This window comes from Aotus nancymaae, unplaced genomic scaffold (assembly GCF_030222135.1).
Source record: "Aotus nancymaae isolate 86718 unplaced genomic scaffold, 86718_ANA_hifiasm-v0.15.2.pri h1tg000004l, whole genome shotgun sequence".
NCBI classification, from domain to species: Eukaryota; Metazoa; Chordata; class Mammalia; order Primates; family Aotidae; genus Aotus; species Aotus nancymaae.
In genome coordinates, this window is record NW_026988415.1 from 2,021,780 (window position 1) to 2,041,903 (window position 20,124).

Here is a 20,124-nt window from a genome sequence, read left to right on the forward strand (position 1 = left end):
CCAGCTGCTAGGGAGGCTGAGGCAGACAACTGCTTGAACCCAGAAGGCAGAGGTTGCAGTGAGCTGAGATCACACCTGGGTGACAGAGCGAGACTCCATCTCCAAAAAAAAAAAAAGAAAACTTCTGAAAATGTTGGTAACAGATTTTTTTTCCAACTGCCTACTCAAAAACACACTGCTAACATTAAAAAAAAATGGTTCCATATAACAGGTCTTGTGAAAAGATGGCATTTCCCTTAAAAGCACAAGATCATCAATTCATCATGACTTAAAATTATGAAGGGAGAATAAATCAAGAGTTCTTCACCTCATTATAGTGTCAAGGATAGTATGGATATTGGATTTTAAGAATAAACCTTTTGAGTAAAGCTCATTTTTCTAACCCATCCAATGATAACATGTGAAACTTATCTCCTTGTTCCTTCTTTACCTTGAGAAAGGACAAGACACTTACCATCCTTTGACCTCTCCTCCATCTTTTGGAGAAAATGCAAGAGGCCCTGACTTTTTTCACTTCCCTAATTTTCCTTCGCCTCTCCTGCCTTCTTCTCATTCTAATGTTCTGTATCTGCCTTCCACCCCATACCTCATGATTCCTCAACTGCTCTCCATCTTGTACTATTTTTAATCTCCATTGGCCCTTGCTCCACTTAGCTTCACCCTTCTCTCCTGTATCTTCCACCTTCTCTTTCTCCATTGAAGTTATTTGCTCCCCATCAATCTCTGAACACGTTCACGTTTATCTCATTTTTCTAAAAAGCTTCCCTTTATATAATTCCGCTCTTTACTTTCTAACTTATCTTTCTTTTTTCCTCTAGGCAAAACATTTCTGCAAGATCATATCTACATTGACTGTCTCACTTTCTTTACTTAAGCACTTCCCATTTATTCTCCAACCCCTGGTAGTTTGGCATCCTACAATGACCATTGCCATCAACAAATAAAACAACTCTCACTAAGGTCATCAATTACTCCTTAACTGCCAAATCCAAACAGCCACTTTAAAGTTCTTACCTTTCCTAACCTCTCTGAGGCACAGCAAATCATTCCTCCATAAAATCCTTTGTTCTCTAGGTTTCTATTAAGTATTTCTTTTCTAGTTCTCTTCCTACCACAGTGATCATTCCTTTGAAGTTTCCTTTCCTGGCCTCTGCTTTCACCAACTCTTTTACCCCTTAAATGGTGCTACTCCCAAGAATTATTTGTACTTCTCTTAACTCCATAATCTCTTCAGTGATGGTAGTCATTCTCACAGCTTCTACTGACACCTACAAGACAGTAACAGCTAAGTTTCTCTCTTGATCACGCTCATGAGTTTCAGACCCACATATTCAAGACTATTGGATAGCTCTCCCCTGATAACTACCTAGCATCTCAAAGCCAACATGCTCAAAACTAAATTAATTATGTTTTTCTCTATAAGCACCAACCCTGTTCTCCTCTTGAACAACTTGTTCATGATATTACCATCCTCTCAAATAAAAAATTTGGGAGCCATTAATTCTTATTCCATGCTCCCCACATGCAATTAGATATCCAATTCCATCATTTCAACTTCCTTACTCTACCTTAAGTTATTTCTGACATAAGCTCCCTTCATCAATTACAGTAGCTTCTTTATCTTCCCTTAGTTTTCCCTCCCTCCAGCCCACTCTCCACACTGCTCAACATCATCATTCTAAACTGTTCATTTGTTCTGGCCATATCCTGACTTAAATACTTGTAATGATTTTTTATATCATGTAAAAAATTATGTTCAGACTCCTCAGAATGACTTTGAATACAAAGTCTTCACTGATCATTCCCTTGCTATCTCTCTGTCACCATGGAGGCATGCCATATCACTGGTTCAAATGATCTCTGCAACTTGACTAGAACTCCTTGAAAACAGAGACTGTGCTATTTCTCTTTGTACACTGGTCTAAGGCAGTGACTAGCACACAGTTGGCCTTCACAAATGTTTGTTAAACTAATTATATGTCTAAATGTATACCTCCAAAGTAGTATAAAAATTAACCTATTGATATGGCAACACTGCTTTTTTTGTTGATCATACTATTACCGACAGATTGAAAACCAGAAGCGTAGGTGACCTAAGTTTCTTCAGCAGGTTTACCAAACTTGAAAGTTCCTGGAATGTTTCAATCAAGAGTTGCTTACTTGCTCTAAACAAGGCAACGAGACCCTCGTCTCACCAGTCACCAATCCAAACAGCTTACTCTCCACCCCAAAGTAATATTTAGGCCTATGTTGTCTTCCTTAAGAACTCCCCTTTTCCAGAAGTCACTGTCCCTTAAAGGATGCTCTTCCAAAATCACAACTCTTGAAAATTTTCTCCATTTTTGTATTTCTTACATCATTTTTGTTTTATTACAGAAAATTACACTGCTACTACATTTCAATAAAAACCAACCAGCTGCCAGCAATTCAATAAGGTTCTTCCATCATAATCTCTTTTCAGTCGCCTCTCATCTCTACCCCAAATAGAAAGTTAAGAAGCAGTCATCGTAAAATCAATACTTGTAGACACAGCAGTTCGGTGATTATTGGAGCTACACACTAGCCAGAATACCACTGGAAATTCAACCTAGCTATACTACCCCCCTCTGGTTGAGACAATCTTCTAACCCATGATTATAAACCACGAGGAGAAATGATTGGCTTTTTCCTCTATTCTAGAACAGTGATTTTCAAAGAGCACTCAAACCACTGAAGAGCTGCTAACAACCTAAAATGGCAAAGAAAAACAGTGGCCTTGCGATGGATGATACTGATTGGGAAAAGAAATAGACATCTCCATTGACATTCTGATGAAGTCTTCAGGAGCTGCCTACTGACAATCACAGCAGTAGAAAGTGTCAAGGGGGCATTCCTTGCTGTAGGAAGTGTTGGGGCAGAGAGGGGCTCATTCGAAACAGGAAGTCTCACAAGCCTCTCTTCAATCATTCTGTGCTTCCCCAAAGAAAATGAAATTTGTTTCTGAAGACTTCATCAGAAACTTGCAGTTGCCTCAAATACAGTGTATATACATAGTTCACTTGTAAAATATATTCCCCTGGAAATGAGTTGGGTGCTTTAAACATGAATTAAATGTTGATTAGTGAGTTCAAAAATGTAATAAGCAACCATTTTCCAGAAAGAAAAAGTACATACATATTCAGCTACCTTGTATGGCTCTCCAAAAAGATCAAAGCCTGAAGAAAAGAGATCGTCTTCTTGCTGGACTTCTTGATTCCTCCGCTCCCATTCCCTTTTCTTAAGTGCACTACGGTCTTGTTCATAGTGGCTGATATGAAAAGGAAAAGACAAAAAGAGAAAAAGATTAATCATGCAAGTCATTTATATTCCCCTTGTTGTCAATAAGAAGAAAAAAATTCAAGTCAACTTGCTGCCCAAGTTGACACTGCATAGAGAGCAGATAATCCTTTTCCTTACACCTATTGAGTTTAAGATACTGATCAGTTCTTCAGAATAAAGAAGAAAACAGACACTTGCTTATTTGAAATTATATTCACGACAAGCAAGTAAAGCAAAAGTTTCTTCCCTTGTCCTTGTTTGATTATTATAAGCAATTACATACTCCCCAAAAGTCAGTCCACAGTGCAGAAAGGTACTGAATTAAAGTTGCATTGTGTTGCCAACTACCTAGAGCTCAGAATCCACAGATGTCACAAAGTCCTAAGGGAAAGGAATTATCAAAGTGTGGAGCTACAGATAAACTGGAATTCTGTCCTGAGCCCATAGCCAAAGTAAGCCTGTTTGAATGGACTCACAGGAGAATTTAAGTACATTTTCAGAAGCCCACACACACAAAAAATCACCTACACTTCTTTTTGTTTGGTTGTTGTGGTGTTGGTCTGCTCATAATTTTCTTCAAAGGTTAATGGAAGCCTTTTTGAGAAACTCTTCACAAAAAAGGGGATCTGACTTGAATTAACAAATGACTAACTGTGGATGAAAAAAGGGTGTCAAAAGCCTTTAATGACCTTAATGCACAAATGTTTTATAATGCCTGTGACTCTCATCACATTTCAGGCTTTCCCATTGGAGGATCAAAAGCTTCTAAACAACATTTAAGATATATTCTGGGCCTTTCGGATTTATGGAATGGAATGCTTCTTTACTAAGGAAAGAATTATTTTCTTCATCATGCAAGACTGCAAATTAAACCATAATCTGTAAGTCTCATAGTGGTGTATCTTTTATTTTATTCATTGGCTTTTTTCATGCTTTTGGTGTTAACCTTACCCAGGGTACATATATACTGGGCAAATTTAAATTACACAAATGTCCATGAAATGCCTAGCAGATCTTGGATAAATGTTGGTTTCCTTCCCCATGTTAATATTCCCATGTTAAGACTTAATTAGATAATTGTCATGCAAATGAACATAATAGCTAAAGGAATTACAAGAGATCTACTGATATAAAAGTACAGTTGATAGGCTTTGACTATATCCCAAATCTTAATATCTGTCATTGGTAGGCTAGTTTGCTCAGAGTATCATAAATTTAATTTACAAAGTAAGAACCTAGAACATAAACTACCTGCACAGCTTAACTAGATGTTGATAAACATGGAGTGTACAATCCCACTATACTTAATCTTCCACCTTTCTTCCCAGAAATCCTTGAATGGTCAAATTCAAAGTGACTTTGATAACTTCATCTCCTGGATAAAGAGCACTCATTTCTCCATTTACAAACAGTGACAACATTTATAGGATGCTTAAATGCACACTATACTTTCATAATAAAAACAATATCAGATACATTAAAGTTCACTGGGCCATTCATGACTATATTCAACAAATGTTATCACTGTCTAAGCAAAGCAAAGAAAACCTTCAGAGTTCTATCCAAAGCCGGGGCCCCACATCTAGTCCTCTCCTGGTCAAGGAAGATGCCATGTCCAGATACTGGAAACCAGCCTATCATCAGATGCCTTCCACATGTATCAGGTTTTCTAGTATCATCTTTCATTTCCATTCACAAGTTGAACTCAGAACCCCAAACAATTGCTGTGTGTCTCAATGTCTTCACATTGGAGACTGACATGGACACAATCAGGCACAGTAACATCTTCAGTCCGTTAAGTGGGGAGCTTGTGACTGTACCTCAACAACATAAATTGGCTGTGTGTAGTCCAATCCCATCAATGTGTCCAAATGTAAGAAAGATTGGGTGTTAGGGTGGGAGCAGAGTAATAAGTGAAAGCGATATTTAGCGAGGGCGGGGTTGTTGCAAAGGAGAAGGGCACTTAATTTCTTTGCTTTCCATAGCGGATTATTATCTACACACAAACAAGAACCAAAGTCTTTTCTTTCTGAGTACTGCGAGCAAGATGTCAGTTTTCTAGCTATCTGTTCATTTTGTGCACCTGACAGCTCAGAATGACAGGCCCATAGATCACATTTAATTCTCCCGTGAAGAGAACTGAAGTGCTTTGGTCTCTTGGCTTTGCAAACTACCTTCTTTCTCCTCCGAGGGAAAGATATAATTAAAACCCTGAAGGAAAAAAAAAATAAAGGAGAAGGAGAAGAAAAGGAAACGTGCTTTAACTTGCATGACAACCTTTCAAACGACCAGCAGTAAGGGCACTTTCGGTGCTTTAGCTGCAGCTTTGACTTGTTAGGAGGCTCTTGGCTGCATTTTGCATCAGTTCATTAGCTACCAAATTCCAGACACAAATTTGAATAGCAGATTGAGTGTGCACACGGGTGTTATCTGTTGCAAGCAAAACTGCCTGCTGCATTTTTTAACACATCCAACAAAGAACAGTTAATTCTCATATCTCTGGCAAGAGTGAATTTAATCTCCACAGAGCTCCACTGCTCTTGGAAGGCAACCAAATATCCAACTTTTTCCTTTCTTGCTCAGCATGGCATTGTATTGAAGGCTTCACGCAGCGAGGTCTAATGAGTAATGAACTACATGGTGATGAGGTTTTCAGTTTATAACGTCACTGATTTCTGACTGAAACCAACATTACTAATTTGAAGCACCAGCTAATTAAAACCACAGCTATGTATTTAGCCTCTTGTTATACCTACTGCAGTTTATAATTATGAGGACCTCTTTATCTACTCAATTAAATTTCTTATGATTCAGGCAGGTTGTGTTTGAACCTGTGAGCCCTGCAGAGGCTGCAGGAAAGCATATGTCTGTCCCCTGATCATTCGATATATCATATCCACCCAGGCCTGCTTTCCAAAGGCAAAACAGCTCCATGGCCCACAAAGAAATGCTCAAGCCAAAAACCTGAATTAATCATCATATTGTTGGTATGAACAATTCAGGTTTATTCTCCGTGATGAAGACAGGACAAACTGAACTGATCCTATCAATCAGCATGAAAACCTATCTTCATATTGAGAACTTAAGCCAAAAAGCTCAACTCAGGGATTCACCACTCTTAGCAAGTTGAGATGTTTTTCCAACTTTTTTCTCCTGGATATAATAAAATTGGTCACATTATGATATACAAAAACTGACTACTCAAAACCAAATTTCCTATGAATTATCCAAAGGCCTTAGGTTTCTCTCTCTCCAGGTTACCTTTTTTGAATCCCTGTTTCAGTGATATCCACACTAGCTGACTGAAAAAGGTCAGAAAGAAGAACAAATTACATTTAAACTACTTTGGTAATCATTCTGGTATAAGGCATGAGGGTGAGAAGCTTCTCTCTGTCACATAATTTTTTTTCTTTTTGAGACAAGAGTTTTCCCTCTCACTGCCCAGGCTGGAGTGCAGTGGCACAATATCGGCTCACTGCAACATCCGCCTCCTGGGTTCAAGTGACTCTCGTGCCTCAGGCTTCCAAGTAGCTGGGATTATAGGAACCAGTCACCACTCCTGGCTAACTTTTGTTTTTTTTTTGTATTTTTAGTAAAGGTGGGGTTCCACCATGTTGGTCAGGCTGGTCTCGAACTCCTGACCTCAGGTGATCCACCTGTCTCGGCCTCCCAAAGTGCTGGGATTACAGGCGTGAGCCACGGCGCCCGGCCTAGAATCTTTATATTAGCTATGATTTCACCCACCTGTATGCTTCCCTGGCCTCCACAAACAGAGGAACTGCCCTCATTTACAAAAGAGGAAACTAAGGCCCTCCTAAAATGAAGAGAGGAAGCTTTCTCAAGCCGTCATAAAGCTAGTGGCAAAGGAAGATCTGAATCTGTTTCTTCCATCTTCAAATTCAAGTAATATCTTCTCCTTCTCTCAGACACTTGAACCTTATCTTGTATGTAGATGACTCTCATTTTGCTCATTAAAAGCCTCAGGTACATTGGTGGGACAATAAAACACAGGGTATATGTAGATTCCCTGAGATCTAGAAAGTTCAATTATGCCGTATTCATTAGTGCACAGTGGTAGTCCACGCAGGCTGACAATGCAGGCTAGTCTTTTAGAACAGAGACTGTTGAAAACAGGAAGAGAGCTGAGCAATCATCTAGTTGCAGTGCCCTCATTTTACAGATGAGGAAACAGAACTAAGGAAAGGTAATGGGCCTCACAGCAGGTTTGTCGGAGACCTAGGAGGCTGGAACTCAGGCTTTTGCATTCCCATGCTGTATGGTTTATTCCTTCTGCCTCCTGTGTTTCCGTCACACTCCAGAATGAAGATGAGCCTCACATGTACTCCATTGGTCACCTTTTCTTAGGACTGCACTTTATTAGAAATTGCCAGTAGGGAAAAACTTTAGGAATTTCATTTGGATTCGAGTATAGACAAACCATTAATTTCCTTATATCAAAATGTACAGACCCTAAAGGGATTGTAAAAATGAACTGCATCTGTGGGAAAGGGGCTGGGGGAGGGAGAATATAAAACAGTTTCAGTCCATTTGGTTCATATATTTCATGAAGTCTAATACTCATTGTTTACCTAATTTGGTTATTTTACAAAGCTAATTGGGGAAACTTTTTTAAAAATTGGTATTTTAAAATGACAAATTTGTTTTAAAATACTGCTACTATATGATTTACTGTAGCAATGGTGTACATGAAGGTAAATAATTCAGTCTCACTTGTTTTCCAGTCCAACTGCACTAAACACCTTTATTTGGCTAATGTCTTTGCAAAAGCATAAAAATACACATTTAATCCACCCAAAGGACAAACATAAGCTATCACTCACTTCCTGTGGTTCTTCTGAATGAATTCCTGCCTTCTACAACATGTGTAGATATTTATCCATATTACATGTTCCAGAGTTTCAGGTGGTACTTTTTCTATACCTAGTCGTATTTTGAATTCGACACTGATCTAATCTCTATGTAACTTCTTTTTGTTAAGAAAAGAAAATCTCTGCTATCCAATAACTTCAAACTCAAACTTAACTTCAGTAAAGTGCTCAATCAAAACTATAGAAACAGCTTAAACAGGACATCAATATTTTACACATATAGAGTAATAACAAAACAACCTTGGATCTGGAGGTGTGCAAAAGAATAGGAGGTGACTGGCCTTAGTAAAGAATTTCCAAAATCAGTAGAACCTCCTCAGCTATATTTAATGGCAAGACTCATGAAGAACTCTGCATACAACCACTCTCTCCAACAAAAGAGCTATCTCCCTCGAACACTGTCTCTCATGAAAAATAAGAAGAGAACGAAAAGATGAGAAACACACACGTTTTTAGCTCTAGACAGCTGCCCATCTGATCATTCCAATTTGTTTTTGATTTTCCTTTTATCTGTGTTTTTTGGCAGAAACAGGCTTAATATTTCAATGTAGGAGCACCCTGGGACTACCTCATCCCCTCCATTTCTGAAAATGGAAGCAAAGATTCAGCCCATCTGCAAAGCCTGTCTAATCATCCTCCTATTAAGTCAGGCAGACCCTCCAAGAGCCATCCCTCCTACCTTGTTTCTGTATCCCCTGCTTTGCTTCTTTTCTAGTCCTCTCTTTTTACTAATAACAGCTTGATTAAGATATAACTAATATAGCATACAATTTCACCCATTTAAAGTGTACAATTCAGTGGTTTTTAGCATATTCACAGAATCTTGAAATCATCACCATGATACAATGTTAGAATATTTTCATCAACTCAAAAGGAGGCTCTGTACACTTTTAGGTATCACCCTGCCCTGCAATCCTACCATCCAGCCCAGCCCTAAGCGACCACTAACCTACTTTCTCTCTGAATGAATTTGCCAATTCTAGATACTTCATATACATGGAATCATGCAACATGTGGTCTTTTGTGCATGGCCTCTTTCACTAGGCATTAAGAGGGCTTAATCTTGTTTTTTTTCTAATGATTTAACCAGGATTCTCTGTTTCCAATTAGACTTTTCCCTTCTTAAGATCAGAGGCTTTTAAGTCACTGCATCCTCCAAGTGAACACAAATAACCTTTCTGTACATAAATAAGCAATGGCCAATGCAAATGTCATGAGGAAAACATATTTGCTTTTTGAAAAAAAAAAAGGTGTGTGGCTTAGGCTTTGGACAAAATTATTTTGACTGGCTTACCAAAAACTCAAGAAGATGTTGTCATCTCTCTAACAAATACCAAATACTCAAGCTGCAAAGATAATTTAATACACTTAGAAATGGTAAAAACCTAGTCAAAATCTAACCTGACGCCAATCGAAGAAACAGATTCTGTTGTTCCCAGGTAGAAAGCTTAAAGGAATTTTACAGTGTGTCCATAAAAGATGGCATCCAGATTCAGATGATCTGGGATAGGCTCTGTCTCTTTCACTTACAAGTTTCTTGTTCATTGATAAATTGCTTTACATTTAAGCCTCAGTTTCCTCCTTTGTACATGAAAATAAACTCTATGTCTTCTTTGCATGTGGTTAATGTAAAGGTTAAATATGATAGTTATCGAGACAGGCTTCTGTGAACTACTAACGGCTGCTCACATTTAACAGATGACATGACTGACGCCCTGATAAAGCAATGTGTACATCTCTTTATAGCTTTTATGAGTTCTCTTTACTCTGTATAAACAGCAAAATGTCATGATTGCTGAAGTCTAAAGTCTTTCTAGTAACAGATTAAGTTAATTTCATTAGATATCCTTTACAATTTTATTTACAGTTTTTTCTCTATAGACTCAGATAGAGACAGAAACACTAAATTGGTCAGTTTAAAAATGTAATTCACAAATTTATATTGACCTGAATTTTAAAATAATACCTTTTATTTTAAAATGTTTCTAAAGATTTCTTCTATCACTTGGTTCTCAACTTTGGCTGCCCATCTGAATCATCCAGAGGAAATTTTATAAATCTCCAGGCTCAGGGCATACATTGGACCAACTGCATCAGAATCTCACAGTGTGAGCCCCAGGCATCACATGGAAAATAACTCGTGGTCTTTTACACAATACAGTCATTTATATTAATAGATAAATTTATTTATTTGACCCATTTGGGCATATCAAAATCTGACAAACTGAATCTGAATAGATCATTTATCTCTTCATTTCATGAAGGAAAATCAAGGACCAGACACCTTTACAGAACTAACGTATTCTATTATGTAGAAATATATATTACTGATATATATTGGGAAAAGTGCCTTGAATGTGAAAGCAATTATTACGAGAATAGACTTGTGCAGAAGAACAATAACACTAATAGTTACTATCTGTTGACTCCTTGTTTACGCTAGCCACTGTTCCAGGAATTTTATGAGTATTATCTTATTTAATCCTCACACAAACTCTGAAGTTATACACCATCCTCATTTTGCAGATGAGGAAACTGAGACATGTACATGAGACACAGGGAGGTTAACATGCTCAACACCATACAATTAGCCAGTGGTACAAACACAATAACCACTGAGGCTGTCAGAATCCAGAGGCCACCCTCTTGGTCATAAAGGAGATTCTAGTCTTCCTCACAGAAGAGAAGGGCACTCTACTCACAGAGAGGCACATCCACATATTTAAGCTCTGCTCACACAACATGCATGGTGCAATTGATCCAGAAGGTATGTCTAAAATTTTAACTCTCTTCAGAGTATCTAGGCTTCTAAGGTGCTAAGGGAGCATGGTTTACACTCTTCTCAAAACAGCAAGCACAGACAGACACTCAGATGGATATTGATTATGAAAAATATTTTAAGAGTGCACTAAAACTCCGTTTTCAGGGGATTTCATTTTAATGGAAATGCCACTTTTATATAGAATGACCATGACTCCAGCAACCCAAAGGTTCCCATCTGCCTGCAGCAGTATTCAGCATATCAGCCACTTTCTATGCCAATTAAATGTCCTCTAAAAGCAACCTCTCCAGTGAAATTAAATTATTTTGTCTTTATACACTATAACTGCTGGTTAAGAGATATGGTCCAATATCCCTGACTGCTTGAGAGGTGTACCTATGTCCTCAACAAGTGTTACTTACTTCCCTTTTCTCCCAAGCAGCTCAGAATGTGTCAGTTATCCCTTCACAACTATGGACCGTCTGCCTTTATCTCCTTAAATCTCATGTCTAGCACTTTCTTGTCCTTTTTTCACATGTATATATCCTACTACAGTTCCATTGCACAACAGATATCTAAGGATCCCTGAGTTTATTTTCTGCTCTTATAACATGCTCTTAGATTACATGTCTGATATTCATTTTTATAGAAAATCATTTTAAAATAACTTTAGTTCTGACTATTAATTAAAAATGAGGCTTCACTATCACTTCATATGTGTCATTGACCCATTTGTAACAGAAACCAATGGCTTACAGTGCCTCACACTCAATATGGCCAAAGCAAGAGAGCTGCAAACAACTGCATGACTTGGAAGCTTTAAAAATACTTCCTGAAGACTAGTAGGGGTCTTGAATGGATGTCAAACCAAGCAAATATGTAATCAGATAGTGAATATAGTAAATGTATTCATTTATATTTTATGACTTTTGAATAGGATCAAAAATTTAAACTACTATACATAAAAATCAAATTGATATACCACATTCCCACTTCTACTCATCAGCATCCACCCTGTTCCCCATTGCCAATCAGAGGTAACAATTGTTTTATAAATTTCCTATTTGTTCATGTTTCTTCCAATATTTCTTCATTCACTCTTTACTGTCAATTTGAACCAATCTCATTTATAATTCCCTATCTAAATTAGTCAAAGTTGACACTAATGCTGAGCTTTAAAGAGCTAGTAGATCTAATTCTTGATTTACTTCAAGAGGATGCTTTCCACAACCAGAAATGGTCCCATGGATTTATGAGAAAGGACGCAGAGAGGCAGTGACGAACTTAGAATACTTGCGATGGCACTAAAGTACTTCATGGTTTATTTGAATTCTGGCTTGAGGCAAGGTTGAGTTTACGGAATCTATGGTACTGCTCAGGAGTACACAGTTGATGTCATCAATGAGGTTCTCCTCCTTCTTCTCTTCCTTCACCTCCTCCTGTTCCTCTTTCCTCAGGCCTGCCTGTCCTAGTGAGGCAGGCATAGTGCCCTGCTCAGTGGCTCAAGGCTTAGCTTGGCCCTCTGCTCTTGATGAGCCCTTGTCCCATCCCAATGTGTCCTGGCTTCATCCCATGTGCCACGTCCCAAGCTCCATATTAGTTGCTTCTGCAGCCAACTTATACAGAACAGCTCTGTCTTTCAAATTAGGAAAAGCTACCTGAAGTATTTCCTCTCTATGCCCATTAAATATCAGGAATTCTTTTCCAAGTCAAAGTCTTAGTATAACCTTCTGGCTTCTCATAAATGACACTTTTAAAAGGTGTTTTACTTTCATTTAGCTATAAGCAAGGCAATTTCAATAACTACTTAATTTAAAACAATATTTTCTCAGAAATAGTATTCTTAATTACTTCTAAACTAAGGAAATTAATGCCCTTAAGGAGCAGTTTATAATTTACAATTTTAAGCTGACTCTGTTTTCACGTCTCAACAAACCCTTTGATCCACCTGCGCGGACTAATTTTTGCCCAGGCAAATTCAACCCCCTATAGGCTTAACCTTTTGGCCCTGCCCCCTTCTACTATGCACTCATGCAGAGCCCTGGCCTGACTATACGAGTAGGGCAGCAGCAAACTGTCATGACCGTAGGCTTGCTTTCCCATGTGGACCTATACGTTTGACTCTCCCCTAGGTTACACTTCTCCCTCTTGCCCTAACAAAGTGCCTGACTAGAATCAGAGTAACCCTGTTGTGAGTTAGATTGTGTCAAGCCACAATTCCTATATTGAGATGCTTACCCACAGTACCTCAGAATATGACATTATTTGGAAACAGGGTCATTTCAGATGTAATTAGTTAAAATAAAGTCATAGTGGACTAGGGCGGGCCCCTAATCCTATGTCACTGGCACACTTATGAGAGGGGAAAATGTGCAAACAGAAACACAGAGAGAACTCCATGTGAAGGTAAAGGCAGAGATCACAGTGATGCTTCCACAAGCCAAGGAATGACAAATATTGTCAACAAACTACCAGAAACTTCACACTTCATTCAAAGTTCATGGGTATTAGGAAGAATTAGTAGATTCTTCCTAATATCCCTCACAAGGAGCCAACCCTGCCAGCATCTTGATTTCAAACTACCAAACGCATGCACCTGCAGACTGCATTCCTGAGCCAGTTCACAATGAAATCTCCAGGCTTCCTCACAGTGCACGCAGATCATCTAGACCTTGTCTCTTTTACTCTATATTGCATTTAATCCCTGCTAGTCCTGTCCCTTCTACTCTAGCACAACTCCTTTGGCTTCCCAACTCATTCTTCTTTCCCCCCTTTCCTGCTATGTCTGAAAGAACTTGTGGGTGTTAAATGAAACTGCCACTAGGGAGGAATAACGCATTTCTGCTTCCCATTTATCTGGAAACATGCCAAGCTCAGTGTTCAGCTCAAAATAAATATTTTTCAACAAAATGAATGAACAAATGACAGGCAAATATATTTTTTTCTGCCCAAGTTCAGTGACAAATGTCGACAAAATATTAATTAATATATTAATTTGTCTATTTAATCAACAAGCATTTACTGGATATCTACGTCATGCCAGCTATCATGTTTAGTGCTCAGAAAAAAATAATAATAATAAAAGCTTTTTAGAAATTCATACCCCAGAAGGAGAGGAAAATCCATTCCAAAACAATTGCAGTGCAGAGTAACACGTTATAACTTTATGAGGTAAGTGCCATAGGAGCACTCTCAGGTTGGCGTGGGGTAGGAAACAAAATCAGCCAGCTGTGTTCCAGCTGGGACTTGAACATTTCAGCTAATTCAAGTATGCATGAATGAAGTGCTATTAATGATGATACCATGGGACAAACATGGAAGAGTCAACAAGAGATTAGATACAGCCAAGTCTAGTCCGGTGGGTTGTCCATGAGATATGTGGCAAAATTGGTCTGCAAGACTGCAAAGAAAACAGTAAGATTTTCTGATCCTTGAGGAAGCTGGAAAATGGTAATTTGGCCTTTGCAAATGCTTGTATTCTAGGGTAAAACCCTAACTTCATTTGAGATATCTAGTGACAGGAAGATCCTTGAAGAAAGAAATGGACAACTGAGATAAGCATATGAATGGTTAGCTCACAAAGAATAGATGATATTTTTAAAGAGAAACATTTATTGTTTAGTGTATTATAGCACATTGTCTCTCGATATGATTAGTTATCAGTCTCAGTTATCTAAAACTGGTATGAAATAAAGCGTTTACGCAGTTATGCTTCATTGATGTCAGCTAGGGGAGCATGAAAATCTCCATGAAGGTGGGTAATTGATGTGTAAATCAGAGCTCAATCACTCGGTAATAGAAATGGTCCCATTGAAAATATGCTTGTTGAGCACAATCACATAGAAGCCAGAGGGAGGGAAGGAGGGAGAAAGTAGAAGGCTTATTTATTAAAAATGATAATAACTGGCAATTTGTGCAATTTTCTCTTCAACAGAGGGGTGCTGTCAGAAATGCTTGCAAGCAAGTTGTGACCAATATATTCAGATAGTTTCCTTCTGTTCTAATGAACTGTTTCTGTTTTATTTAAATGTTTGGAGACCTTGTTGTAGTGTTTGAAAAGCAAATTAAAACAACACACTCTTCTTTTAAAACATGACACATGTAAATGATATCAGCGATAGTAATTTGGTTAACAATGCTTCTTCTAGGTACGCACGCTATTTTTAATAAAATTCTTCTGTCACTTGCATTTGCTCTTGGAAGAACAGTGAATAAAAATGGACAGTGCCTTGCAATTTAATATTTTAATACTTCATATTTTAAGCAAAACTTATTGATCAAATAGCAGCTCCTTTTCTATCATAATTAGAATCCTTATCTTTAGTACTACTTAAAGTGGTATGACAGTGTTTGGGGCAGATTTGTCTTCTCCTCTACTATCCTCATTGAATAAAGAAAACATTCTCTGCACCAAATACTGCCACAGTGGATTTAACAGCCCACATTTCTACCAATTAATAGAAAATAGAAAATGCTTGATTTTCTTCTTTCTTTTTGACTCAATGCGAGCCACATTTATCCTTTGCATCTTGTGTAGATCCAATGGATTTTCCCACTAGTGAGTAATTCATTCTTGAGCCTTGGCACTGCACGCACACATGCATATACCCTTACACACACAATAAACACATTATATGTGGCAGCACAGGACCAATTCCACTGTTACGAATGTGTTCTGTTGTGGAGGTGAAAGGCCTCTGCTTACCTGGGGTCACCAGCTCAGCCTTCCATTCAAAACTCTGTGTGCACCAATTGCTTGTCTCCCATACAGCACCGGGCCTTAATACAAAGGTTCTCACTTTGACAAAATGCTTGTATCAAGCAAACTAGCAATAGGTAGCTAAGCAAGTAAGGGGTGGAGCTGGGGGTATATTGAGACGATATTCGCCTTATCTGTCATGGCTGAATTTTTTGAAGCTGAGTAAATTTACAGATTATTGATGTCATTATCAAATAAATAAATGAATAAATCTGGGACATACCAGGATTTTAAAATGTTTCTCTTTTGAAAAGCAACAGACTCTTACATTTGCATGGTACTTTTCACTTTACTGAGCACTTCCTTACAGAAATAAGATCTTACACAAAATTTCCAGCAATCTAGAGAAACAGGCCAGACAGGCACTCTGACTTCCCATTTCACAGATGAAGGCACTGAGACCCGGAAGGGCTGACTGCTTAGCATTCACTGTCACTCAGGCAATGAGGGGCAAAACCAGAATATGAATGCAGATGGTCTGAGTCCAGGTGCAGTTATTTTTTCTTTTATACCACCCCCTGCTCTCATTGTAAAATGCTTTCAAATTCTGTTCATATAGAACGTAGAAAGTGGTCCTAAGTGTTAGAGCAAAGGGACATTATTTTAAGGTTTTTAGAGAGTAGTTTTCTATAGGTGTTATAGTTTGGATATTTGTCCTCACCCAAATCTCATGAGCTGTTTAGGTCATGGGGGCGGATCACTTATGGCTTGGTGCTGTGCTCGCCATAGTGAATGAGTTCTCATGAGATCTGGTTGTTTAAAGTGTGTGGCACCTCTCCTCTCTCCTTGATCCTGCTTTTGCTTTGCCTTCTGCCATGAGTTAAAGCTCCCTGAGGCCTCCCCTAGAAAACAAGTCATGTGTGTAAAGCCTGCAAAACAGTGAGCTAATTAAAGCTCTTTTCTTTATAAATTACCCAGTGACATGGCTTATCTCTGTGTCCCCACCCAAATCTCATCTGGAATTGTAATCCCCAAGCATCAAGGGAGGGACCTGGTGGGGGCTGATTGGATCATGGGGGTGGTTTCCCCCATGCTGTTCTCGTGATTGTGAGGGAGTTGCCACAAGATCTGATGGTTTTAACATATGGCATTTCCCCTGCTCGCTCTCTCTCCTGCCACCATGTAAGACATGCCTTGCTTCCCCTTCTCCTTCCACCATGATTGTAACTTGCCAGAGGCCTCTCCAGTCATACAATACTGTAAGTCAATTAAACCTCTTTACTTTATAAATTACCCAGTCTCAAGTAATGTCTTTATGGCAGTATGAAAATGGAATAAGATACCCAGTCTCAGCTATTTCTTTATAGCAATACAATAATGGACCAATACAATGGGTCATCATTATTAACTGACTAGCTAATAGATCATGATTGTGCTTTTATGGCAAACAATGATATGGAAGGACATACACAAAATGGATTTTTAGAAGGAGGAGGTCATGTGGTGGAAAGACCTCAGAGAGTGATTCTGCCACTTAGAGATTGTGTGACCTGGGGCAAGTCCCCGGATTATTCTGAGTTTCTGTCTCTGCGGTTAACACATTCAACCCCACCCTCACAGCCTTCTAAAAAAAAAAAAAAACCCAGTTATCCAAAGGAGCATAAAATAAACAGGGAGGATAAGATACAATTGTAATGAAATAGTCCAAAACTCCACTAACCAATCTGAGCCACTAGCCAATCTGAGCACTGGAAATGTGGTTAGTCTGTATTAAGATGCACTGTAAGTGTAAAATACATAACAGATTTCAACGGCTTAATATGTAAACAATATTAAATATAGCATTAATAATTTTATACAGACAACATTATGAAATATTTTGTATAGACTGAGTTAAAAGATATTAATTTCATCTGTTTCTTTATACTCCTTTTTAATGTGACTACAATTCAAACTTACATACATATATGGCTTGTGTCTGTGGCCCACATTATATTTCTATTGGTTAGCACTAGCCTAAAAGTAGAAATTGTTTAGGTCTACTTAATAAGTCATTTACAGCTTAAACAATATTGGTTTCAGTGCTGTGCCTCGGGACAATAAAAAACAGTGCCTTTGGGTTTGTTGTAACAGGCTAACCTATGCCATCTTATGCGATCCTGTTTAATTATCTCCCCTTTTCTATTTTCATTTCTCCCCATCAATCCACTTTCATCTAGACCTGGGACACAGGTGCCATTGTTTATTTTCATGACTGTTGTATTGTCTAATTGGTGCATTGTTGATCAATAATATGTGAGGTGTTGAGCTCTGTTTGTGGAATATGTTTAATATGCTTCTATCCAACGCGCATATGGAGGCAGTGCACTGTATTTTATGAGCGTATTAATGCTAAGACCCAATTGAGCATCACTGGTGCATAGTAAACTAGTAAAACAAAATTATGCTAAGTAGTTTCTGAACATCGTGGTCCCTAATATTTTTAATGAACATCACAAACACTGTGCTGGTATATGGGAACTAGTGCATGCCCTTCTCTGAAATATCTAAAGATCCTAAGCACTATTCTGGGATTAATGTAAATTGCCTTTTACAAGATGAAGTCATTTTTCAGGCATAGAAGCTAAAAATCCTAAATAATTGAGTGGGGCAATCTACCAATAACTGTGTCTTTAAATCTAAACTGTGCAGTTTTGAAGCCTTTTATGTCTGTTTTTTTCCCAAGATACTTATAATAGCTGGAAAGGATTTTGATTCACAGAAGCCACCAGGAGTTTTTTCTACCTGTTTCACATACATTTCACACATAACATTTAGAACCCCCTCAGTTTACTGATATTTTCTTGGAAAATTGATAGCCAATCTGTATCAAAATTAAACTCTGCCTTTTAATGTAAAACAATCTTTGATTAACACACACTGTTGAAGCCAGATAAATCGGTGTCCTGCAAGGAGGAATCATTTTATCACAGCAACTCACCATTTGGATGCCTTGATAGATGCATTCATTTGCTGTTGGGCACTTTGACATAGAAAAGTGCAGGCCCATGCCCTGCAACACTTCACACTCTTGTTTCTCAGTACACAGTGTGCTCAACAACAAAAATGTTGCCCAATGAACAATTTACTACGATTAGTTTAGTTTCATTTGTTAATTACAGATTCAACAAGTACTGAACGCTGAAGCTTTTCAAGTATCAGATACCCATTGATCCATAGCCCTAGACATGCTCAAGTAATATTGGAAGTTCAACATAATTTATTGTTACTTAGAGCACTGATTGGCTAGAGGAATTATACTCCAATAAATGACAGCACTGTCATTGAATCTGCCTATAATTGCCTCTTCATCGTGATGTATCATCCAACGCAGACTGGAAAGAAAGGACATGATCTACTTCAAGCTTCAGCTGTTTCAAATTCCACAGTGTGTCCCTAAGTTAATGGATGTTGAATATTATGCTGATATATATGCTGGGTGCACTAGATGAAAATATGTAAATAAATACACACACACACACAGAGACACGCACACACACTTATCTATTGCATATATGTAGTTTTCACACAGATCTATAATTGAAGCCCACACTGCGGGCTTACTTATTCCATGGAAGCAGATAGGCTAACTCTACCAATGCTGGGCCAGGGTACAGAATCCTATGAATGGTGTGCCCCCTACTTCTCTGTCCCCCACTCCTAAATGTAAATTGAATCCTTAGGCTATTATTCCTTTCCCTCTGGAGTGGCCCTATACTGGGCACAGTGACACGTAAAACAATGTGCCCCAGTCGCTAGTTCCTGAAATGCCCGAACATTTCTGATTCATCTTCCTAGATGCCTCCTTGAGGAAGCCTTGTGCCTTTCATTCAGGCTGCATTCAGTCTCCAGTCCCCAGCACTGTGCAGCTTCTCTTCAGCATCACTTATTCCTCTCTGATGGAGCTGTTTATTTGCAATTCTCCCAAATACATGATGAGTTTCTAGAGACATGTATTACATCAGTTTCATAGTAATGAATTAGCACGGATGCAATGGCTTCAAACAACAAAACATTATTCTCTTTCAGTTCTGGAGGTAGGAAGTCTGAAATAGGTCTCACTGAGCTAAAATCAAGGTGCTGGCAGAGCTGCGTTCCTTCTGAAGGCTCCAGGGGAAAATTCCTATCTTTGCCTTTTCCAGCTTGTAGAGACCATCTTTATTGCCTGGCTGGTGGCCCTTCCCCTATCTTCAAGGCCAGCAGCATAGTATCTTCAGATCTCTCTTTCTTTCACCGCTGCTTGTTTTATCACATCTCCTTCTCCGACTCGAACCCTTCTGCCTTCCTTTTATTAGAGCCCTTATGATTACTTTAGGCCCACCACGATAATCCAGGATAATCTCCCCAGCTAAACATCCTTAACTTAATCACATCTGCAAAGTTCCTTTTGCCTTGTAGAGTACTGCATTCATACACTTCTTTACATATATATATATGGA

The 20,124-nt window shown here is 38.5% G+C and overlaps 1 protein-coding gene across 6 annotated transcripts in view; it reads right to left on the minus strand.

Annotated features, from left to right (window-relative positions):
* Positions 1 to 20,124, minus strand: part of AFF2 (ALF transcription elongation factor 2) — a 485,376-nt gene that overhangs the window by 333,177 nt on the left and 132,075 nt on the right. For 4 of the 6 annotated variants that reach the window (XM_064360746.1, XM_012467114.2, XM_012467112.2 and 1 more), the window contains exon 2: positions 3,166 to 3,286. In XM_064360746.1, coding sequence (XP_064216816.1) covers positions 3,166 to 3,286 — 121 coding nt within the window. Of the gene's footprint in view, positions 1 to 3,153; positions 3,287 to 20,124 lie in introns of all 6 variants that reach the window. The other 2 variants (XM_012467111.2, XM_012467109.2) reach the window with 1 other exon arrangement.